Source organism: Salmo trutta, chromosome 9 (assembly GCF_901001165.1).
Source record: "Salmo trutta chromosome 9, fSalTru1.1, whole genome shotgun sequence".
NCBI classification, from domain to species: domain Eukaryota; kingdom Metazoa; phylum Chordata; class Actinopteri; order Salmoniformes; family Salmonidae; genus Salmo; species Salmo trutta.
Window position 1 is genome coordinate 23,101,377 of NC_042965.1, and position 19,675 is coordinate 23,121,051.

At 42.6% G+C, this 19,675-nt stretch overlaps 1 protein-coding gene across 4 annotated transcripts in view; it reads right to left on the reverse strand.

Annotated features, from left to right (window-relative positions):
* The window catches only part of LOC115200214 (coronin-1C-A), a 64,822-nt gene extending 52,446 nt beyond the window's left edge, over nucleotides 1-12,376 (reverse strand). For 2 of the 4 annotated variants that reach the window (XR_003879491.1, XM_029763075.1), the window contains exon 1: nucleotides 11,473-12,376. Coding sequence is in view for 1 of the 4 variants with exons in the window: in XM_029763075.1 (XP_029618935.1) it covers nucleotides 11,473-12,361 (889 nt within the window). In the remaining 3 variants the exon portion in view is untranslated. Of the gene's footprint in view, nucleotides 1-10,390; nucleotides 10,530-11,472 lie in introns of those variants that run through there. The other 2 variants (XM_029763076.1, XM_029763077.1) reach the window with 1 other exon arrangement.
* Between the last annotated feature and the right edge of the window lie 7,299 nt (nucleotides 12,377-19,675).

A 19,675-nucleotide genomic window follows, 5' to 3' on the forward strand; every position in this document is an offset into this window, starting at 1 on the left:
TTATTTACATTTATTTTTTACATCTTTATTTAACTAGGCAAGTCAGTTAAGAACACATTCTTATTTTCAATGACGGCCTAGGAACAGTGGGTTAACTGCCTTGTTCAGGGGCAGAACGACAGATTTTTACCTTGTCAGCTCGGGGATTCAATCTTGCAACCTTACGGTTAACTAGTCCAACGCTCTAACCACCTGCTTTACATTGCACTCCACGAGGAGCCTGCCTGTTACGCGAATGCAGTAAGAAGCCAAGGTAAGTTGCTAGCTAGACTTTTGTTACTCGTCTTCTTGGCTGGTTACTGTTTGTAATGATGTCTGCTGGGCGCTGTTCTCAGATAATCGCATGGTTTGCTTTCGCCATGAAGTCTTCTTGAATTCTGACACCGTGGTTGGATTAACAAGAAGTTAATCTTTAAACCGATGTATAACACTTGTATGTTTCATTAATTTTTATAATGAGTATTTCTGTTTTGGAATTTGGCGCTCTGCCATTTCACTGGATGTTGGCCAGGTGGGACGGTAGTGTCTCACACCCCCTAGAGAACCCTGGTTCAGATGATTCAGCCACCAATGCTACTTATATAACACATCACCACACTCTATAGTCCTCTGTAAACTGGTCATCGCTGTGTACCTGTCGCAAGACCCACTGGTTGATGCTTATTTATTAAACCCTCTTAGGCCTCACTCACCCCTATCTGAGATATCTACTGCAGCCCTCATCCTCCACATACAACACCTGTTCTGTCAGTCACATTCTGTTAAAGGTCCCCAAAGCACACACATCCCTGGGTCGCTCCTCTTTTCAGTTCGCTGCAGCTAGCAACAAAACCCTCAAACTGGACAGTTTTATCTCAATCTCTTCATTCAAAGACTCAATCATGGACACTCTTACTGACAGTTGTGGCTGCTTTGTATGATGCATTGTTGTCTCTACATGATTGCCCTTTGTGCCGTTGTCTGTGCACAATAATGTTTGTACCATTGTCTCTCATCCTTTATTTTATACCAGCCCCCGCAGGAGACCTTGCGCCTTTTGATAGGCCGTCAGAAACTAAGAATTTGTTCTTAACTGACTTGTCTAGTTAAATAAATGGACAGACTTCTCCCCATCTTAGCTACTGATATCTGAACATGTTTTGACCATGACAGTTTACAATCCAGGGTTACTCCAAGCAGTTTTTTTGGCTGTGTGACAGAGAGGGAGAGCGAATGAGCGAAAGTAACCAAACCAAGAAGTTAGACAAACTTGTTGCTGCGATAGGTTCTCATCTGGTAGTGCCAGTCTTGACTGCATCAAATCGATGTAAAGCTAGCTAGCTACACTAGCCAGCTAAGTTAGTTAGTTAGCCAGCTAGCAAGAATAATGGAGACTATTTTGCTGAGCTCCCAGCATCCTTATCTACAACAACTCCATTCATATTAAACAGCCTACCTGTCGGTTGATCAATGTAGCCTTCTCCTAACTTAGCCAACAATTCCGTAATTGTAATTCTATTTTGCATTGATTATAAATCTACCACGTCACATGTTACACATGGTAGTGCAGCTTTGATTGACCAACAATAAGAAGCGTGTAACCTAGTGTAGGCTTTTTTTATTTTTATTTATTTTATGGGGCGCACTGATAAAAATGGTCATAAAATGTATTTTATTACAATTTCTAATGTCATGGTCTATCCTTGTATGTAGCAACACCACAGATGTTAATTTAATTTTAGACAACGCATATTAAAATATACTTTTTTCCCTCAAAAATGAATATTCTGGGCCTCCAGAGTGGCACAGTGGTCTAAGGCACTGCATCACAGTGCTAGCTGTGCCACTAGAGCATCTGGGTTCGATTCCAGGCTCTGTTGCAGCCGGCCACGACCGGGAGACCCATGGGGGAGGCGCACAATTGTCCCAGCGTCATCCGGGTTTGGGGAGGTTTTGGCCGGGAGGGATGTCCTTGTCCCATCTTGCACTAGTGACTCCTGTGGCAGGCCAGGCGCAATGCACGCTGACACGGTCGCCAGGTGTACGATATTTCCTCCAACGCATTGGTGCGGCTGGCTTCCGGGTTAAGTGGGCATCGTGTCAAGAAGCAGTGCGACTTAGTGGGGTTGTGTTTCGGAGGACGCACAGCTCTCAACCCTCGCCTCTCGAGAGTCCGTACGGGAGTTGCAGCAATGAGACAAGACTAACCACCAATTGGATACCACGAAATTGGGGAGAAAAATAGGTTTGAGATTACTTGCAAGAGTATTTTACTAACATCCGTTTGGATATTTGAATATTCTAATAACCGTGTACATCCCTAAATGTAAAGAGCTTAACACTTATCTATAAGCTGGCCCTGTGTCAGTGCCGCACAAAGTGCATTATAGCACAACCAGTAAAGAGAATGACGAGACAGAAAGAGAGCGCGAGACAGCATGTGAAGTAATCAGTGATAACAGGAAAATTCAGTCCATTCCCACTTTCCTTGAGGGCACAGAAGGTTAGAGGTCTCCTCTCCACCAAACAGTCAAAGCGGCGTGCTGGGGAGTGGGGACTGCTGCCTTTTCTTAAACCAAGGCACATTGTTATGCTCTGACATAAGGCTGGGAAGCAGTTACAGAAAAGAGAGGAAGAGTGGAAAAAAGAGCGAGAGCTCGTAATTGCACGAAGAGAAACAGAATGCCTCTTATTTCCCTTTCAGCTGAAGACAATCTAACACTATACATGGTTATGTTCATGCATCCCAATTTGGCCTACTACAGCATGGCCATTCCAGTCTGTCTACAACTATCAGTGCTAAAACTGGTTTGTCAATGAGAAGGCTGCCACACTATAATACTGCCCCGCCCTGACAATGCACCACAAGGATCACTGCGAAACAATACACACAAGGAAATAGACAGTGTCATTCAGGGGGAAAGGTTAGTTCACTGATCAATCTGAAATCATCCTGAGTAAAAGGGAAATTGTACACAGAAAGAGCCAGGAAAATGATGAGGAAGGGCTGTATCCTGTCTGATCCCATTCCCCCCACCCTCCGACAGATCAGGTCAGCATCTCCTCTGCTTTAAAGCCCCATCGTGTATCTCCCTCCCCCTGTCCCTGTGAAAGCCACTAATCATTTTAAAAAGGATGGAGGGGCTAATCCGTGTACATGAAGAATGGGCAGGTGGTCAACCAAAGCAAAGATTAACAATGTCAATCCAAATTGAATTGACTTCTTTAAATATTTTTTTTTCCCATCCACTCACTACAGAGTGGTTACTAGGGAACCAGACAGATGCTGATGTTATCAAGCACTGAAATTCATAGCTCACTGCAGGGAGCTCACTGACCAGGAAATCCCCAAAACACACGGTTTCCACTAGTTACCACAGCCACAAAGTCAAAATTTGCAATATTTTAACAATTCCTGAAACAAATTTGCTTTTTGGTTTTAGGATTAGACATAATATTAGTAGTGTGGTTAAGGTTAGTTTTAAAATTTTAAGAAGATAAATTGTAGAAATAAGCAGGGTTTATGACTTTGTGGCTGCGGTAACTAGTGACAAACAACACACTATGTGGAGAAGGGGAGGGGTAAAGCCAGCCAAGGAAAGAGAATTAGGAAATCTGCTAAACTATATGGAATTGTTTTAAGTAATACCAAGGATTATGTAGCTATTGGATTTTTAATATCCCTTGAATTATAAAATCGTAAAAAAAATAATAATAAAAATGCTATTAGCCCATACAAACACATTGAATAACAGATTCCCTGCATGGAACAGATAGTTCTCCCCCCCCAAAAAAAAAAAATCTGATAAAAGAGATCAGGAACCCTTTTTTTTTTACATTTCATTATCTGCCTTATTTTAGGCACTAAACTATCTCCATATATACACTTCCATACTTTTTTGAAACTAGTACCATGGACCTTCAGACAAGTCTTGAGGCCGTCCTATAGCAGCGTTTCCCAAACTCAGTCCTGGAGCCCCCCCTGGTCATATGTTTTGTTTTTTGCCCTAGCACTACACAGCTGATTCAAATAACCAACTCATCATCAAGCTTTTATTTGAATCAGCCATGTAGTGCTAGGGCAAAAACCAAAACGTGCACCCGGGGGGGCCAGGACAGAGTTTGAGATACCCTGTCCCAGAGCACAACGAAGAATACCATCGTGTTCATGAGAGTCTCAGCTTTCCACAGATATTAGTGTGTAGCCCCAACCGTTCGGACGCTACAGACTAGAGGTCGACCGATTAATCGGAATGGCCGATTACAAGTTCTCATAACAATCGGAAATCGGTATTTTTGGACACCGATTTGACGATTAAAAAAAAAAAATGTACACCTTTATTTAACTAGGCAAGTCAGTTAAGAACACATTCTTATTTTCAATAACGGCCTAGGAACGTCATTGAAACGACAGAGTTTTATCTTGTCAGCTCGGGAATTCAATCTTGCAACCTTACGGTTAATAACTAGTCCAACGCTCTAACCACCTGCTTTACATTGCACTCCACGAGGAGCCTGCCTGTTACGCGAATTCAGTAAGAAGCCAAGGTAAGTTGCTAGCTAGCATTAAACTTGTCTTATAAAAAAAACAATCAATCAATCATAATTACTAGTTAAACTAGTAATATCATCAACCATGTGTAGTTATCTAGCCTGTCCTGCGTTGCATATAATCGATGCGGTGCGCATTCGCAAAAAAGGACTGTCGTTGCTCCAACGTGTACCTAATCATAAACATCAATGTCTTTCTTAAAATCAATACACAAGTATATATTTTTAAACCTGCATATTTAGTTAATATTGCCTGCTAACATGAATTTCTTTTAACTAGGGAAAATGTGTCACCTCTCACAACAGAGTCAGGGTATATGCAGCAGTTTGGGCCGCCTGGCTCGCTGCAAACTGTGTGAAGACTATTTCTTCCTAACAAAGAAAGCCAACTTCGCCAAACGGGGGATGATTTAACAAAAGCGCATTTGCGAAAAAAGGACAATCGTTGCACGACTGTACCTAACCATAAACATCAATGCCTTTCTTAAACTCAATACACAGAAGTATATATTTTTAAACCTGCATATTTAGCTAAAAGAAATCCAGGTTAGCAGGCAATATTAACCAGGTGAAATTGTGTCACTTCTCTTGCGTTCATTGCACGCAGAGTCTGGGTATATGCAACAGTTTGGGCCGCCTGGCTCGTTGCGAACTAATTTGCCAGAATTTTCCGGAATTATGACATAACATTGAAGGTTGTGCAATGTAACAGGAATATTTAGACTTAGGGATGCCACCCGTTTGATAAAATACGGAACGGTTCCGTATTTCACTGAAAGAATAAATGTTTTGCTTTCAAGATGATAGTTTCCGGATTCGACCATATTAATGACCTAAGACTCGTATTTCTGTGTGTTTATTATAATATATATGATTTGTATATTTGATATTTGATAGAGCAGTCTGACTGAGCGGTGGTAGGCACCAGCAGGCTCGTAAGCATTCATTCAAACAGCAATTTCATGCGTTTTGCCAGCAGCTCTGTTTATGACTTCAAGCCCATCAACTCCCGAGATTAGGCTGGTGTAACCCATGTGAAATGGCTAGCTAGTTAGCGGGGTGCGCTCTAATAGCGTTTCAAACGTCACTCGCTCTGAGACTTGGAGTAGTTGTTCCCCTTGCTCTGCATGGGTAACGCTGCTTCGAGGGTGGCTGTTCTCGATGTGTTCCTGGTTCGAGCCCAGGTAGGAGCGAGGAGAGGGACGGAAGCTATACTGTTACACTGGCAATACTAAAGTGCCTATAAGAACATCCAATAGTCAAAGGTATATGAAATTCAAATCGTATAGAGAAATAGTCCTATAATTCCTATAATAACTACAACCTAAAACTTCTTACCTGGGAATATTGAAGACTCATGTTAAAAGGAACCACCAGCTTTCATATGTTCTGAGCAAGGAACTTAAACATTAGCTTTCTTACATGGCACATGCACTTTTTCTTTCTTCTCCAACACTTTGTTTTTGCATTATTTAAACCAAATTGAACATGTTTCATTATTTATTTGAGGCTAAATTGATTTTATTGATGTATTATATTAAGTTAAAATAAGTGTTCATTCAGTATTGTTTTAATTGTCATTATTACAATAAATAAAAAAATAAAATATTGGCCGATTAATCAGTATCTGCGGGTTTTTGGTCCTCCAATAATTGGTATCAGCGTTGAGAAATCATAAGTTGGTCGACCTCTACTACAGACAGAAGAGGCTGTACCAACTTCAGACGAGTCGTGAGCGTCCTAGAGCAAAACAGAACACCATCGTGTTCGTGAGAGTCATTTTTCATTGCAGTGGTCATACTATTTTTATAGGCCAAACTGCTCGGTCGCTACACAAATGTTTTTGTGAGGAGACCGATTTTCAGGATGTCACATGGTCTGACAAACACCGCTCCAGCTCTTCCACCCTCCACCACAGATGCAAAAGGGCGATATCGGCTATTGAGACGCAGCTCATGTAAAAAACAGATCTCTAGTTTAATGAATGTCATCAGGCTCAGGTAGCATCAGCTTGAATTTACATGCCGATCAAACCCCAAATCAAATCTAGACACATTTATATGCTTTATGACACTTTTGGTTTGGGAGGGAAATACCGGGTTGCCTAGGAGAAAAGTGATTTATTCTCAGGATGGACATTTGTAAAATATTCAACCCTAGTCGGTGTGTGCACATAAAGTAGCCCTACATAACTTGGCACAGATTAACCACATAGCCCATCAACACAAACGACCACTCTGGAGTGGAGCCCCCCCACCCCACAGAGTCTGGCATTATGTTGTCCCAAGGCTTTTCTCTCTGTACTGTCGCCTCAATGCTCTCGATGCACTGGCAGACTTTGCCTTTTGTCACTCAGAACGCATAGAGAGACGCCACCTAAATCCTCTTCCCGTAACCAAATCCACAGTGTACCATTGTAATCAAATTCCAGCTACATTCCACTGCTTTTCTCAACAATGAGATAAGGTGCTGTTTTTTCACCATTCTCTGTTCCTCGGTGACCATGTGGTCTGTGCTCTGCTCTTTGTAAAATACCACAAGGGCACAATGTCAGCAGCACAGTTCAATGGAATGTTATATTGTTTTACAAACTTGGGACTATGCGCTCAAGGGCCAAAAAGACTGAATCCTGGGAAATACAGACAGAGCCAGTGCAACAAGACAATCCACTGGAACTGATCCACTTATTTCCCCATCTATAGTGCATTCGTAAAGTATTCAGACCCCTCAACCTTTTCCACATTTTGTTACGTTACAGCCTTATTCTAAAATGGATTAAGTTGTTTTCTCCCCTCGTCAATCTACACACAATACCCCATAATGACAAAGCAAAAAACATTTTTTTTCCAAATGTCTTAAAAACACTGAAATATCAAATTTAAGTATTCAGATCCTTTACTCGGTACTTTGAAGCACCTTTGGCAGCGATTACAGCATCGAATCTTCTAGGGTATGACGCTACAAGCTTGGCACACCTGTATTTGGGGAGTTTCTCCCATTCAACCTGTTTTCACTTTGTCATTATTTGGGGAATGTGTGTAGATTGCTGAGGATTTTTTTGTTATTTAATCCATTTTAGAATAAGGCTGTAACGTAACAAAATGTGGGAAAAGTCAAAGTCTGAATACTTTCCTAAGGCACCGTATCCATCTGTGCTCGGACGAACGAGACATTTAAACTATGTTCAAACGGCACATTAAATGTCAAATTAGGATGAGGTACAGCAGCATTCACTATTTCACCTTGTTCTGGAAGGTCAGGACCTGGTACAGAACCTTACCAGGGACTAGCCTAAACTAGAAGAATAAAATGTCAACTGTTTCAAAAGGAGAACATTTGTCTATGCGTGTACTTATCCAACTTAATTCCAAGACTTGAGAAAGCCCACTCCCCAAACCCTATGAAGCTACTTAAATCAAGACAGGCTTTAGGCAGACAACCTAGGCCACACAACACAGGAGTTTAAGGTGAGAGGTTCTGTTGTTCTACATCCACCAAGACAAAATCCACTAAATGAAAAAAGTCAAATCAAAAAGTGTGGGCGATAGTTGTGATGAAACAACCCGTTTTGACCAGAACTCATGCTGAATGGTGTGCTCATCAGATCAGTGCATGCTCCTGGCCACTTCCCAAATGAGTCACGTCTACAGACAGACAACACACATCACATGACATCTTGGTCTCAAACCTCAACTAGGCCTGTGCAGTCCTATGTATGTCTCAAACCCTGGTTCTGACATGGTCAGTCAGGTCCTCCTCCCACGCTGAGCCGTCATCCAGCCAACCATGGCCCATTTCACCAGATGTGAGCCATGGGAGGAAAAAGAATGACGGGAAGAAATCACGATGGTTTGTAACTGCTGGAACTTCAGAGCAGGTTTGGGAGCACACACACAGAACTGGGCAAAGGAAATGCAGTTGGCCAAAATTCCATTACAGTTGGCTTCCCAAAAATGAGGAGAGGTGGATACTGTTGGCAAGACATGAACACCTTTCCATGATGGGTCATGTTTACAGCACCAAAGGTACTTGTGCCTACTAGCCCTAATCAAACAGAGACTAATGCTGTTGGGTGTGATAATACCAGCAAGAACTGGGTGTGATGCAAAAACTCAGAGCACATGTGCAGCTTTGAGTGATGGTTTCTTGATACCTCCACAGGGCAGAATATAATTGGTTGAATAAACATTGCTGATGTGTAGGCCTACTCCAAATCGTTATGAAAATCCTATTTAAGTTGTAAAATGTTATTTCCCTATAGAGGAGGAGTCTCAGAAGACGTAAGCCCTTCACCATGGTGATGTGGCCTCGGATAGCACCACCTTGCACAGACAGGACCCGACAAAAACTCAAGAATGTGAGATGTGAACTGAGGTATGCAATCTGAGTTACCATCAGGCAGAAATGCTACCTGAAAATGTGCATGTTCTTGTTGTGTTCTCCCAAATTTCCTAAGGACCTTCATCTTGGAATCCATTTATACAAACGCGGCTGGAGGGGGGGGTTCGAGGATTCATTCGCCAACCCCCACTCCCTCTCGCTGCATCCTCTGTAGCCTAACACTTCAGTGCATCTCACGCTTAATTTCCCTCTGTATTCTGACCCACTTCCTCTCCCAGCCAAGCCATGGGAGGTGAGGGGTAACTTCAGACTTAACAGTGGTGCGGTCTGAGTGGCCAGCCAACCTGCCAGCCAGAGGTTGATGTGTCCTGACATCCAGACCAAACATGACCGTGGTGTTAACATGTGCCCCTCAGGTCAGACTGACAGCTAACCAGTCCTGCACCCACAATGACTCACTCATTCTCCAATGGAAGGGAACTCCCAAGCTGCTTACACAAACACACTTCTTTGCAAATAGTTCTGGAGGGGGATCGAGGCTAATAATAGGCAAATCCTTCTGGTCTGAAAACCAAAATCCCTCAAGTAAAATTAATGTTATCATAGATCAAAATGCTATTTTTTAAACGGCCTGAAAAGTCTAAGGCTGATCAAAGCTATGGCTGTTCAATCCCAGTAACAGATATAAGTAGGTTGGCATTATACAGGGCCATTCACGGTGACCCTTCACCTCGGTTAGAGAGCAAAGCCATAGCTTAATGTTTATGGGCGATGTCAGATACAAAGAGGGACGCATAACGTCTTTATGGTCAGACTAAAATATTTGTATACAATTAATTTTAACCAATCGATCCTCGAAACATAGCTGTGCCAGTAGTAGCGCAGCTGTGCTGTGGTGACAATGTGCTTTTGTCTGGGAATTTGAGTCATTCCTACACTAATTACAAATGAGGTTATATCTGTGGACAAAAAACGATTTTGATTATGATAAAAATTGTTGCAAACCTGCACTCATCAGCAACACTCAGTTTACATTGTAAAGCTGAAAGATGAATGAAGCTCAGCTGTCTGAATCAATACTTTCCAGTTAACTAGCTAACGTTACTTCCCTAATATTATATCATTTTGTTCAGTTTGAGGCTAAATTACATCACCCCATCCTCGTTTTAACTGGAACCACAAGTTAGTTCGGTTCATCACAAACGATTACATTGTCGTGGAATAATACCCTACCACAACTGGCTGCTGGACTGGCCATTCATTCCACATGGTGGATAGCTAGTCAGCTAATGGCTATAAGTACTAGAGGCAAAACATGTATCTAGTTAGCTACCTAATTTAGCTAGGTAACTAACTCATTGGCGTTGAAAACTTGGCAATCCCAATTAGCTGTAGCTTTCCTCACTGAATTCAAGCAAGTGGTGCCTCGCTAACTAAAGCAAAGACGGCACAGATTAATACAATAACCAAGTCGGAACTGTGTGTACAACATTATTAAAGATAAAGCAAAAAGACTTACCTTCCAGATCAAAGTACAAATATCCCTGACTGCTGAATTACCTAAAATAGGACTGTCGACGTTTACCCAATTGAATCCACCGCTAATGCCGCTGACAACTCGCTTGTGCCGTCTTTCCCTCTGTCACTGCTGCACCGGACGCAACGCCCTCTCCTAGCCCCATTCCCCGCCTCAGGCATGGCTTGGCCAGGCATGTTTGTAAAAGATGAGCAGCAGCCAAGGCCACCAATCACAATCACCGTTAGAGCTGGTTCAGGGAGCAAGACACATGCCTCCAATATGGAATTGTTAATGTGATAAATAGTGTGTTATAATGAATAACATAAAAAGGAAACCCAATTGTTTTTTTCTACCTAATAACACATCTACTGTATATTGTTACAATGTGATAAATATGAACGCCTTGAAAATCTGAAACTTGAAGAGCAATAAGCATTGACATAATCCCCCTCTCTTTCTTTTAATGTCAGATGTGTACAACTTGAAGGCATGGGTGTGGTTGGCGCACTGTCCCTTATAAAACGTAATGTCCCAGGGCCAGTAGAAGTAGGCTGAAAATCTATTGACTGTACCTATACAAATGTCACCCAGACATAGTAAAAGGGCAAGAGGGCAGTGTACTGTAGTGTGTTGCTATAACCGCCTCTAAAGCTGTTGACAAACGTTGTTTATTGATATTTTAGCTAATAGATTAAATAGAACATGATTTGAGAACAAAATCTACCTCAGGAATTTGTTATTCTGCTTGCCACAAGATGGCATCATTTTACAAATCCACATAAATAGCGTCTGTATCCGTCCTATCAGCCACCAAATGTTTCCCAGAGCCTTGTTGCTTAGGCCCACGAGAAGGTAGATTTGGAGGGGATTGGGATAAATCATATAACTAAATGAAAAACAATGTTTTGGACCTATGGATCAGAAAAGCCTGTGATTACCAAATACTTTCAGCATACAAATGTTTCAAATATACACGTTTCTGATTCATGCACATGGTGCCCTGTTATCTTCAATTCATCCCCACTTACAGTCAGCTATGTCACATAATGCACAATTCAGATGAAAACTTGTAAAGCTCCTACCTTTTCTCACAGATGGTTTCCTCTCCAGTGTCTTCTCTGGGGATTTCTTGGGGGTGTCAAAAGCTGCCAACATTTGAGCCACATTCACAGACTGGGGTTGCTCTGAAACTCCATCAGGTTTTGCTTCCAATGGCTTTGTCATATCCGGATGCTTCAGCTTTTCTCGTAGTAGAATGTTCTCCTTTTTGAGTTCAGAGAGAGGCCTTGATTTAGGAGTATCCTGTTGTTTGCCAGTCTCTGAGACAGTTTGGTCCTTGTCCTGGGTAGACTTTTCATCAGAGTGTACTACAGTGGTGCTCTCTGAGACTTGCTCTGACACAAGCTCTGTTTTTAAAGTCACATCTTGAGACTGAAGCTTCTCATCTTTGTTTTGATTATCCATACTCTCTTGGCTTTCTTCTGATAGAGCACTCCCAGTTCCTACCGAGGCTGAGGCAACCTCTACAACTGGGATGTGTGTTATTTGAGGAGGGTCCTTCATGGTCTTAGCCTCCTCCATAGACTCAGCATGCAAGGCCTCTGAGGTGCATAGCCTGGGTGTTGGTGGAGGAATCTCAGTGACAGTGATAGCGCTTGGTGATTCATCTATGTTGTGCAAAGGCAGGGGTTCTGTGGTTTGATCATCCTCTTTATTGCAGAATGGAGACTCAGTAGACTCAATAATGACCTCATCAGACACTGAAGAAGAGGCAGGTTTTTCTGTGATGACCTCACTCCTAGTGGAGGGCCTGCATTTAACAGGCAGACTTGTCTGTGAAGTCTCTGGTGATGGGGTCTCAGCTGGGGGAGTATTTTTCATCGTCTTCCCCTCATTTTGGGGTGAGGCAGCTGTTGTTGCAGAGTCCTGCTCTGAAGCCTTACAGTCTGCCTCATCCATCAGTGATGACATTCCCACTTCTCTATCAGTGACAGATCCAGTCTCCAGAGGTGGAGCTGGTGGACAGATGATATCTGTAGAGTCCTGAGCAGTTTTCCCTGCCTGGTCACTTTTTGTCAGGCTTTGTGGATGAATCTCCTCATGGCAGGGCTTAGTGTAAGCTTCTGCTCCAGGGGGTCTCTCTGTTGTACATACAGAGGATGATGACATTATGGTTTCCTCCTCAATATGGCATTGTAATCCTGGGTTATTTTGATCTGATGGAGCTTTCTTTGCAATATCAGCGGATGGTTTTGATGTTGTTTTCTTGGCAGCAGGTTTTGGTGTTGTTTCCTTGGCAGCAGGTTTTGGTGTTGTTTCCTTCACTGCAGGTTTTGGTGTTGGCACAGCCCCTGTCTCCACAGCCACTGGATGAAACTTTGTCTCAGGTTGCAGCTGGTCATGGTCATCAGACTGGTCCCTTGACACAGAGACCACCTTTTTAACTTTGGAGAGATCTGGAGACGGCTCATTGTTTATTTTCAGAAGCTTCACCAAAATGGAGCTGGGCTCCTCTGTATGCCCCATGGGCAAGGCTTCTTTGTCCCTTTGAGTGGTAGGGTCAGTTGTAGGGGATCCTGCGCCTTCCAGCTCACTTTGTTTGTGATTATCATTCAGGTCAGGCTTAATGTCACACCTTGCTTCCTCTGACACTTTATTTTCTTTCTCAATGTCACCCTTGTTTTCATCTCCAAGTGGCTTTACCTGTCCCACTGTTGGAGGGTCATGATTCAAGGTACCACCCACAGCTAACAAAGACTTTTCCCCTTTTGTCTTTTTAAATGGTGATTGAAGTTCAGCCTTGTAGGGGTTTTTCAGCTCTCTCAAATCACCTACAGCTCCATCAATGCACTTGGTGTCTCCATCCTCAACTGCCTTTGAGGGTTCATTTTTCATTTTCATTTCCTGGTCTTTCTCAACAGGCACCTTCTTTCTTCCTCCCTCTTGAATGACGTCATCAGTAGTTTCCATATTAGTCCCACCCTTGCCGACTTTCACAGAACCTTCCTTTTTGTATTCCATGGTGCTCTCACCCATTGAAACAGTGCCATCAGTTTTCGCCACAGCTGGATTATACATCTCACCAGTAACTCCCTCTGAAGCAGAACAGCAATTTTCTGCCTGGTTTTTCTGGTGTGGAGCTGTTCTCTCATCTCGATGGTCCATCTTGGCAGTTTTACCCTCCTTCTTCTTCTCTCTCACGTTTTGGGTGGATTGTCTGGGTGTTCTGGCCTTCTCCTCACACTGTGTGTTACTCTCTGGGCTATGGCTATTGTACTGATCCTGTTGAGTCAGTGGAGCAGTCCTGCCTCCCTCCTCTCTTCCCTCCTCTCCTCCAGCCCCTCCCTCTCTCACCTCCCCCTCCTTGGAAGGACTCACCCCTTTCTGAGTGCTATGCTTTTTCTCTGCCGAAGGTGTTGTTGGCTCCATGCCTGGACCTTCATTCAGACTTTTAGCATCAGCTATCCCTGGGTCCTCCCCGGCGTTACCGGCCTCCTCACAGGGGCTTCCTCCCTCCATGGCACCACCTATATCCCTGCCTGCTTGCCCTAGGTCGGGGCAGGGCCCCCTCTCCTCCGCCCCTCCACTGCTGGCATGTTCATCCCCATCCACCTTGTCTTGATTCTGTCCAATGCTAGTCTGTGGACAGAGACAAGCTGTTACCCTCCTCACTCTGAAGAAGCAGTCTACAATAATGCCATAGCTTTGGCATGCCAGTCCAGCAGCATTTATTTAAGTGTAGACCCTGTGCTCTGCTCTCCCACATCCACTCCTCTCCTTCTTTTCTTTCAAAGCAGGGTGTATGATTATACCTGTCCCACTGAGAACAGGCAGAGATAAAAAATATGAGCTGGAAACATGAGAAGTAGAGACAGGAAAATGAGCAATGTAATCAGATATCAGGAACAGAGCAAGGTTAATTTACTGTGAAATAGCACAAATCTGATCATATGTAGACACAGTGGATACATTACATACCACTAGTCCATTATGGAACACTAAACAGGAGCCATTTACATGGTCTGGTCTGGCTAAGCATCTTATGACCACAACCGCTCTAAACCCCATTGATTGTTCATGCTTTTGCAATGTCAACCCTTATAGGGTCAACTTAAGAAAAATACATTTGTGTCACAACATTTCTACTTCTGAGGATGATCATGTCAGCTTGTAGGACCTTAGCCAGGCATGACAAATTCTGATGTACGTAAAAGTAGAGGTATGACATTAGTGAAGGAAATTACGCTAATAAAAAGGGTTAGGATAGATCATCCCAAATTAACACATTTAATAGTAAGTGGGTGACAGGCATGCAGGACATGGTCCTTTGATTCTAGTATTTGAGATGGTCAGAGTGAAGCCTGACTCCACAGCAGATGAAGCACATACAGTTGAAGTCGGAAGTTTACATACACCTTAGCCAAATACATTTAAACTCAGTTTTCCACAATTACTGACATTTAATCCTAGTAAAAATTCCCTGTTTTAGGTCAGTTAGGATCACCACTTTATTCTAAGAATGTGAAATGTCAATATAATAGTAGAGAGAATGATTTATTTCAGCTTTTATTTCTTTCATCACATTCCCAGTGGGTCAGAAGTTTACATACACTCAATTAGTATTTGGTAGCATTGCCTTTAAATTGTTTCAAACGTTACGGGTAGCCTTCCACAAGCTTCCCACAATAAGTTGGGTGAATTTTGGCCCATTTCTCCTGACAGAGCTGGTGTAACTGAGTCAGGTTTGTAGGCCTCCTTGTTCGCACAACTTTTTCAGTTCTGCCGACACATTTTCTATAGGATTGAGGTCAGGGCTTTGTGGTGGCCACTCAAATTCCTTGACTTTGTTGTCCTTAAGCCACTTTGCCACAACTTTGGAAGTATGCTTGGGGTCATTGTCCATTTGGAAGACCCATTTGCGACAAGGGCTTTAACTTCCTGACTGGTGTCTTGAGATTTTGCTTCAATATATCCACATAATTTTCCTGCCTCATGATGCCATCTATTTTGTGAAGTGCACCAGTCCCTCCTGCAGCAAAGCACCCCCACAACATGATGCTGCCACCCCTGTGCTTCACAGTTGGGATGGTGTTCTTCGGCTTGCAAGCCTCCCCCTTTTTCCTCCAAACATAATGATGGTCATTATGGCCAAACAGTTCTATTTTTGCAGTGTCAAACCGTGGGCTTTGTATATGGCGGTTTTGGAGCAGTGGCTTCTTCCTTGCTGAGCAGCCTTTCAGGTCATGTCGATATAGGACTCGTTTTACTGTGGATATAGATACTTTTGTACCCGTTTCCTCCAGCATCTTCACAAGGTCCTTTGCTGTTGTTCTGGGATTGATGTGCACTTTTCACACCAAAGTACGTTCATCTCTAAGAGACAGAACGCGTCTCCTTCCTGAGCGGTATGACGGCTGCGTGGTCCCATGGTGTTTATACTTGCGTACTATTGTTTGTACAGATGAACGGGTACCTTCAGGCATTTGGAAATTGCTCCCAAGGATGAACCGGACTTGTGGAGGTCTATCGTTTTTTTTTTCTAAGGTCTTGGCTGATTTCTTTTGATTTTCCCATGATGCCAAGCAAAGAGGCACTGAGTTTTAAGGTAGGCTTTGAAATACATCCACAGGTACACCTCCAATTGACTCAAATGATGTCAATTAGCCTATCAGAAGCTTCTGAAGCCTAACCGACTTGCCAAAACTATAGTTTGTTAACAAGAAATTGTGGAGTGGTTGAAAAATGAGTTTTAATGACTTCAACCTAAGTGTATGTAAACATCCGACTTCAACTGTAGACGATTTAAACTCTCTAGTCTTCAACTACACTGATAATAATCTCTTTCTCTTTTAAATTACATTTCTGGAGATTTCTTTGTCCATCTTTTCTTAACAAAATGTATTTCCCATCGTTTGGATTGAGAGGACATTGGATCGGCAAGTTATTTTTGTTTGGAGGAAACTCAATTTATCACCGGATATTTGTTCTCAATAATAGTAATGGACTGACCTACTCAAAATTAAAAGCCTATGCAAGAAATCTTAAGAGATTACTCCCTGTGATTTTGACTCTGTCCAATACTATATATTTAATTTCTGAAAGCAGTTTCCATCCAGTAAATCTACTGGTTATATTGGACATTTAGCTTTTTCCTTAATTATTTGATAATTGTATCCATTGTTATTTAGGAGGCTGTTGTAGGGGCACTTGCAATCCTGGATCTGGTGTTTGTCTGTCTATGGTTTTAGTTGCTTCAGTTGCCTAGTCAGTTGTACAACTGAATGCATTCAGCTGAAACGTGTATTGTGCATTTAACCCAACCCCTCTGAATTGGAGAGGTGCGGGAGGCTGTCTTAATCGACATCCACGACATCAATGACACCAGGGGAGCAGTTGTTGTTAAGGGTTAACCAGTGACCGTTTGGCGCTCTTAACCGCTAGGCTACCTGTCGCCCCGATCATCGCATCGCTTCGTAAGCAATCTTAGCTTTCGCTCATGTTGCTGGTGAGTGTATCAGTTGGTCCTCAATGTTACAGAGCTATTTTTCTCACACTGAACTGCAGTGGTCATCAGAGAGAATGATGAAGCACAATGGAAAGAGGTCTGGAACAAGAGTCTGTTTCCTGTCTGTGCCCCTACTCTACTTTCCCTGTCTATTAAAGCAGTGGCTGCTGCTTCCTTATCATATGGCTGCACTGAACATTCACCAGACAGAGACAAGACTGGGTGAGAAAATGTTATCTAACAGCCGGTCACTGTGTAGAAATACAAAAAAAGTTGAAAACATGTTGAAATCTGTGCGTGCGTGTGGGTGTTTGCATGCAATTTGGAATGAAAATGTGAGAATTGACAGAACAATATGTATCAAAGTGTTACAATACGTTTACATTACATGGTATATACATGATATATCACTCAACCCTGAGTCCATTGTTTGAGTAGTGTAGCTGAAATTAAGATAAAAAGTGTAGCCTACCATTATTTTTCCTCTAGAGAGAGAGAAACAGGTGAGGTTCCAAACTTAGTTTTCTACAGCATTGGTACATCAAGCTCACGGTGCAGTCACAGCAATGCTGAACTCTCTGGTAGACTGTATGAAATAACTCATGTAGGAGAAAACTTTCCTTCCATCACACACCAGTCATGTGAAAACTGACGACTACACAGGCTCACCCTAAAATCACCCTCAGCTCAGACTCCTGAGAGTCCTGCAGGCCCCATCAGCACCATGCTCACCGAGGAGGACCCCCTGCCTCAAGGCAGCTCATCCCTGGCTACAACTACACCATTGTCCTGTACCCTTCTGTCGTAACGCCCAAGGCAGATCACTTGATCGTCTTGTGCTCTGCTGCCCCAACTCAAAACAGCAACAACAAGCCAGGAAGCACAAGCAAAAAAGTTATTCCAGTCTTACAGTAGCATCCTGAATGAAGGCAGCATACAGTAGGCTACACATTCCCAGCACTCTGGTAAGCTGACTGGAGAGGCAGCCAGGGTTAGGCCTGGCTCCTTACAGTTACTACAGTGATGGATATAGTTTTGATCTGTCCTGTGTTTGTGTAAAAAACGCAAAGGACACTGACTGATCAGTTCTGTCTCCCAGCCGAATGCTCACCCAGGACTGACAGAGCACTCTTTGTTAGTTGGTTGGTTGGTTATGTCGAGGCCTCCCTCAACTGCACTAGCAATGGGAGGCTTATATTCCAGCCTTGTGATGTCAGACCCCATTTGCCTAATACAATAAGTGTCTCGTCAAGGTTTATCAATTAAAGCCAAGCTCCCAGTTTCTAATTTCCATACTGTGGTGAGATACACACAGCACAGTGACCTGTAAACTCTATAAATCCACAAATCCACCATGAAAAGCCTTACTCCTCATCAACTCATTCAATATGTGTTTATGTTGAGTTGTAGAGCACCTTTCCACTCAATTCTTTACATTTGGAGCTGTTCATTACTAGACAAGGTCTGATATCCCCTTATCATGGCCAGGTACAGTACATCCAGAATGATAAAGGGATAAGTTGGAACAAAACATAGGCATACACAGCAGACTCAGATTGTTAGAGCATTGGGCCAGTAACCGAAAGGTTGCTGGATCGAATCCCCGAGCTGACAAGGTAAAAATCTGTCGTTCTGCCCCTGAGCAAGGCAGTTTACCCACTGTTCCCCAGGCGCTGAAGATGTGGATGTTGATTATGGCAGCTCCCCACACCTCTCTGGTTAAATGCAGAAGACACATTTTAGTTGAATGCATTCAGTTGTACATCTGACTAAGTATTCCCCTTTCCTTTCGACAGATCTTCTCAGAGTAGACAAGTCATTTTCACAGTGTAGGCTTTGATTGTGAACTCAGCTGAGATTTTTTTTCAGAGGGGAATTTCTAATCTCCTAGGAAACAGCATGAGAGGTCTGGCTCAGTAGACAGTGAGGACCCACTGGGCATGTGGAAATGTGGGTAATATTTGGTTGAGACATTGATCAATGAGATTTCAACCATTATTCACCCACTCAAAAAGACAGACAGAATTTTGTTGAATTCCCAATGTGTTATCATTATGCTTCAACCATCTAAAAGCACAACCAAATTCCAATGGAAAAACAAATGTCAGATTTTTGGTTTAGTTCTCATCTAAATGTGTTATCTTGGTTAAGATGGAGACGTGAATCCAACATCTCAATTATTAATTTGTAGACAAACTGGAATTTTTGGTTAACATTTACATTTTAGTCATTTAGCAGACGCTCTTATCCAGAGCAACTTACAGTAGTGAGTGCAGACATTTTTTTTTTTCGTACTGGCCCCCGTGGGAATCGAACCCACAACCCTGGCATTGCAAACACCATGCTCTACCAACTGAGCCACACGGGACCACATTAAGTTAAGATGGAATTAAAACCGGACTAAGTCAGTGTAACAGATGGAACTCTCCAACCAAAGATTTTCTTCAAATGTTGATATTTGGTTGTGTTGACGACCAAACACAATTCAATATCCAGTTTGTCTAGAAATGTATAATTGATATGTTGGATTCACGTCTCCATTTCAAGCTAAATGAAAGAATAGTCCTAAATCTAATATAAATCAAACATTAAATGAACTTTAAATAAAATTTGATTTGATTTAGTCCTATTGTTTAACTTAGATTTTTGTTTGAGATGGAGATGTGAATCTGATATACAGGTATTAAGGATTAACTTGAAGAATACATTTGAAATCAACTAAAGCTTGAAACCCTAGGCATATGTGTATTGTCTATTTTTAGTTCAACCATGTGTTGAAT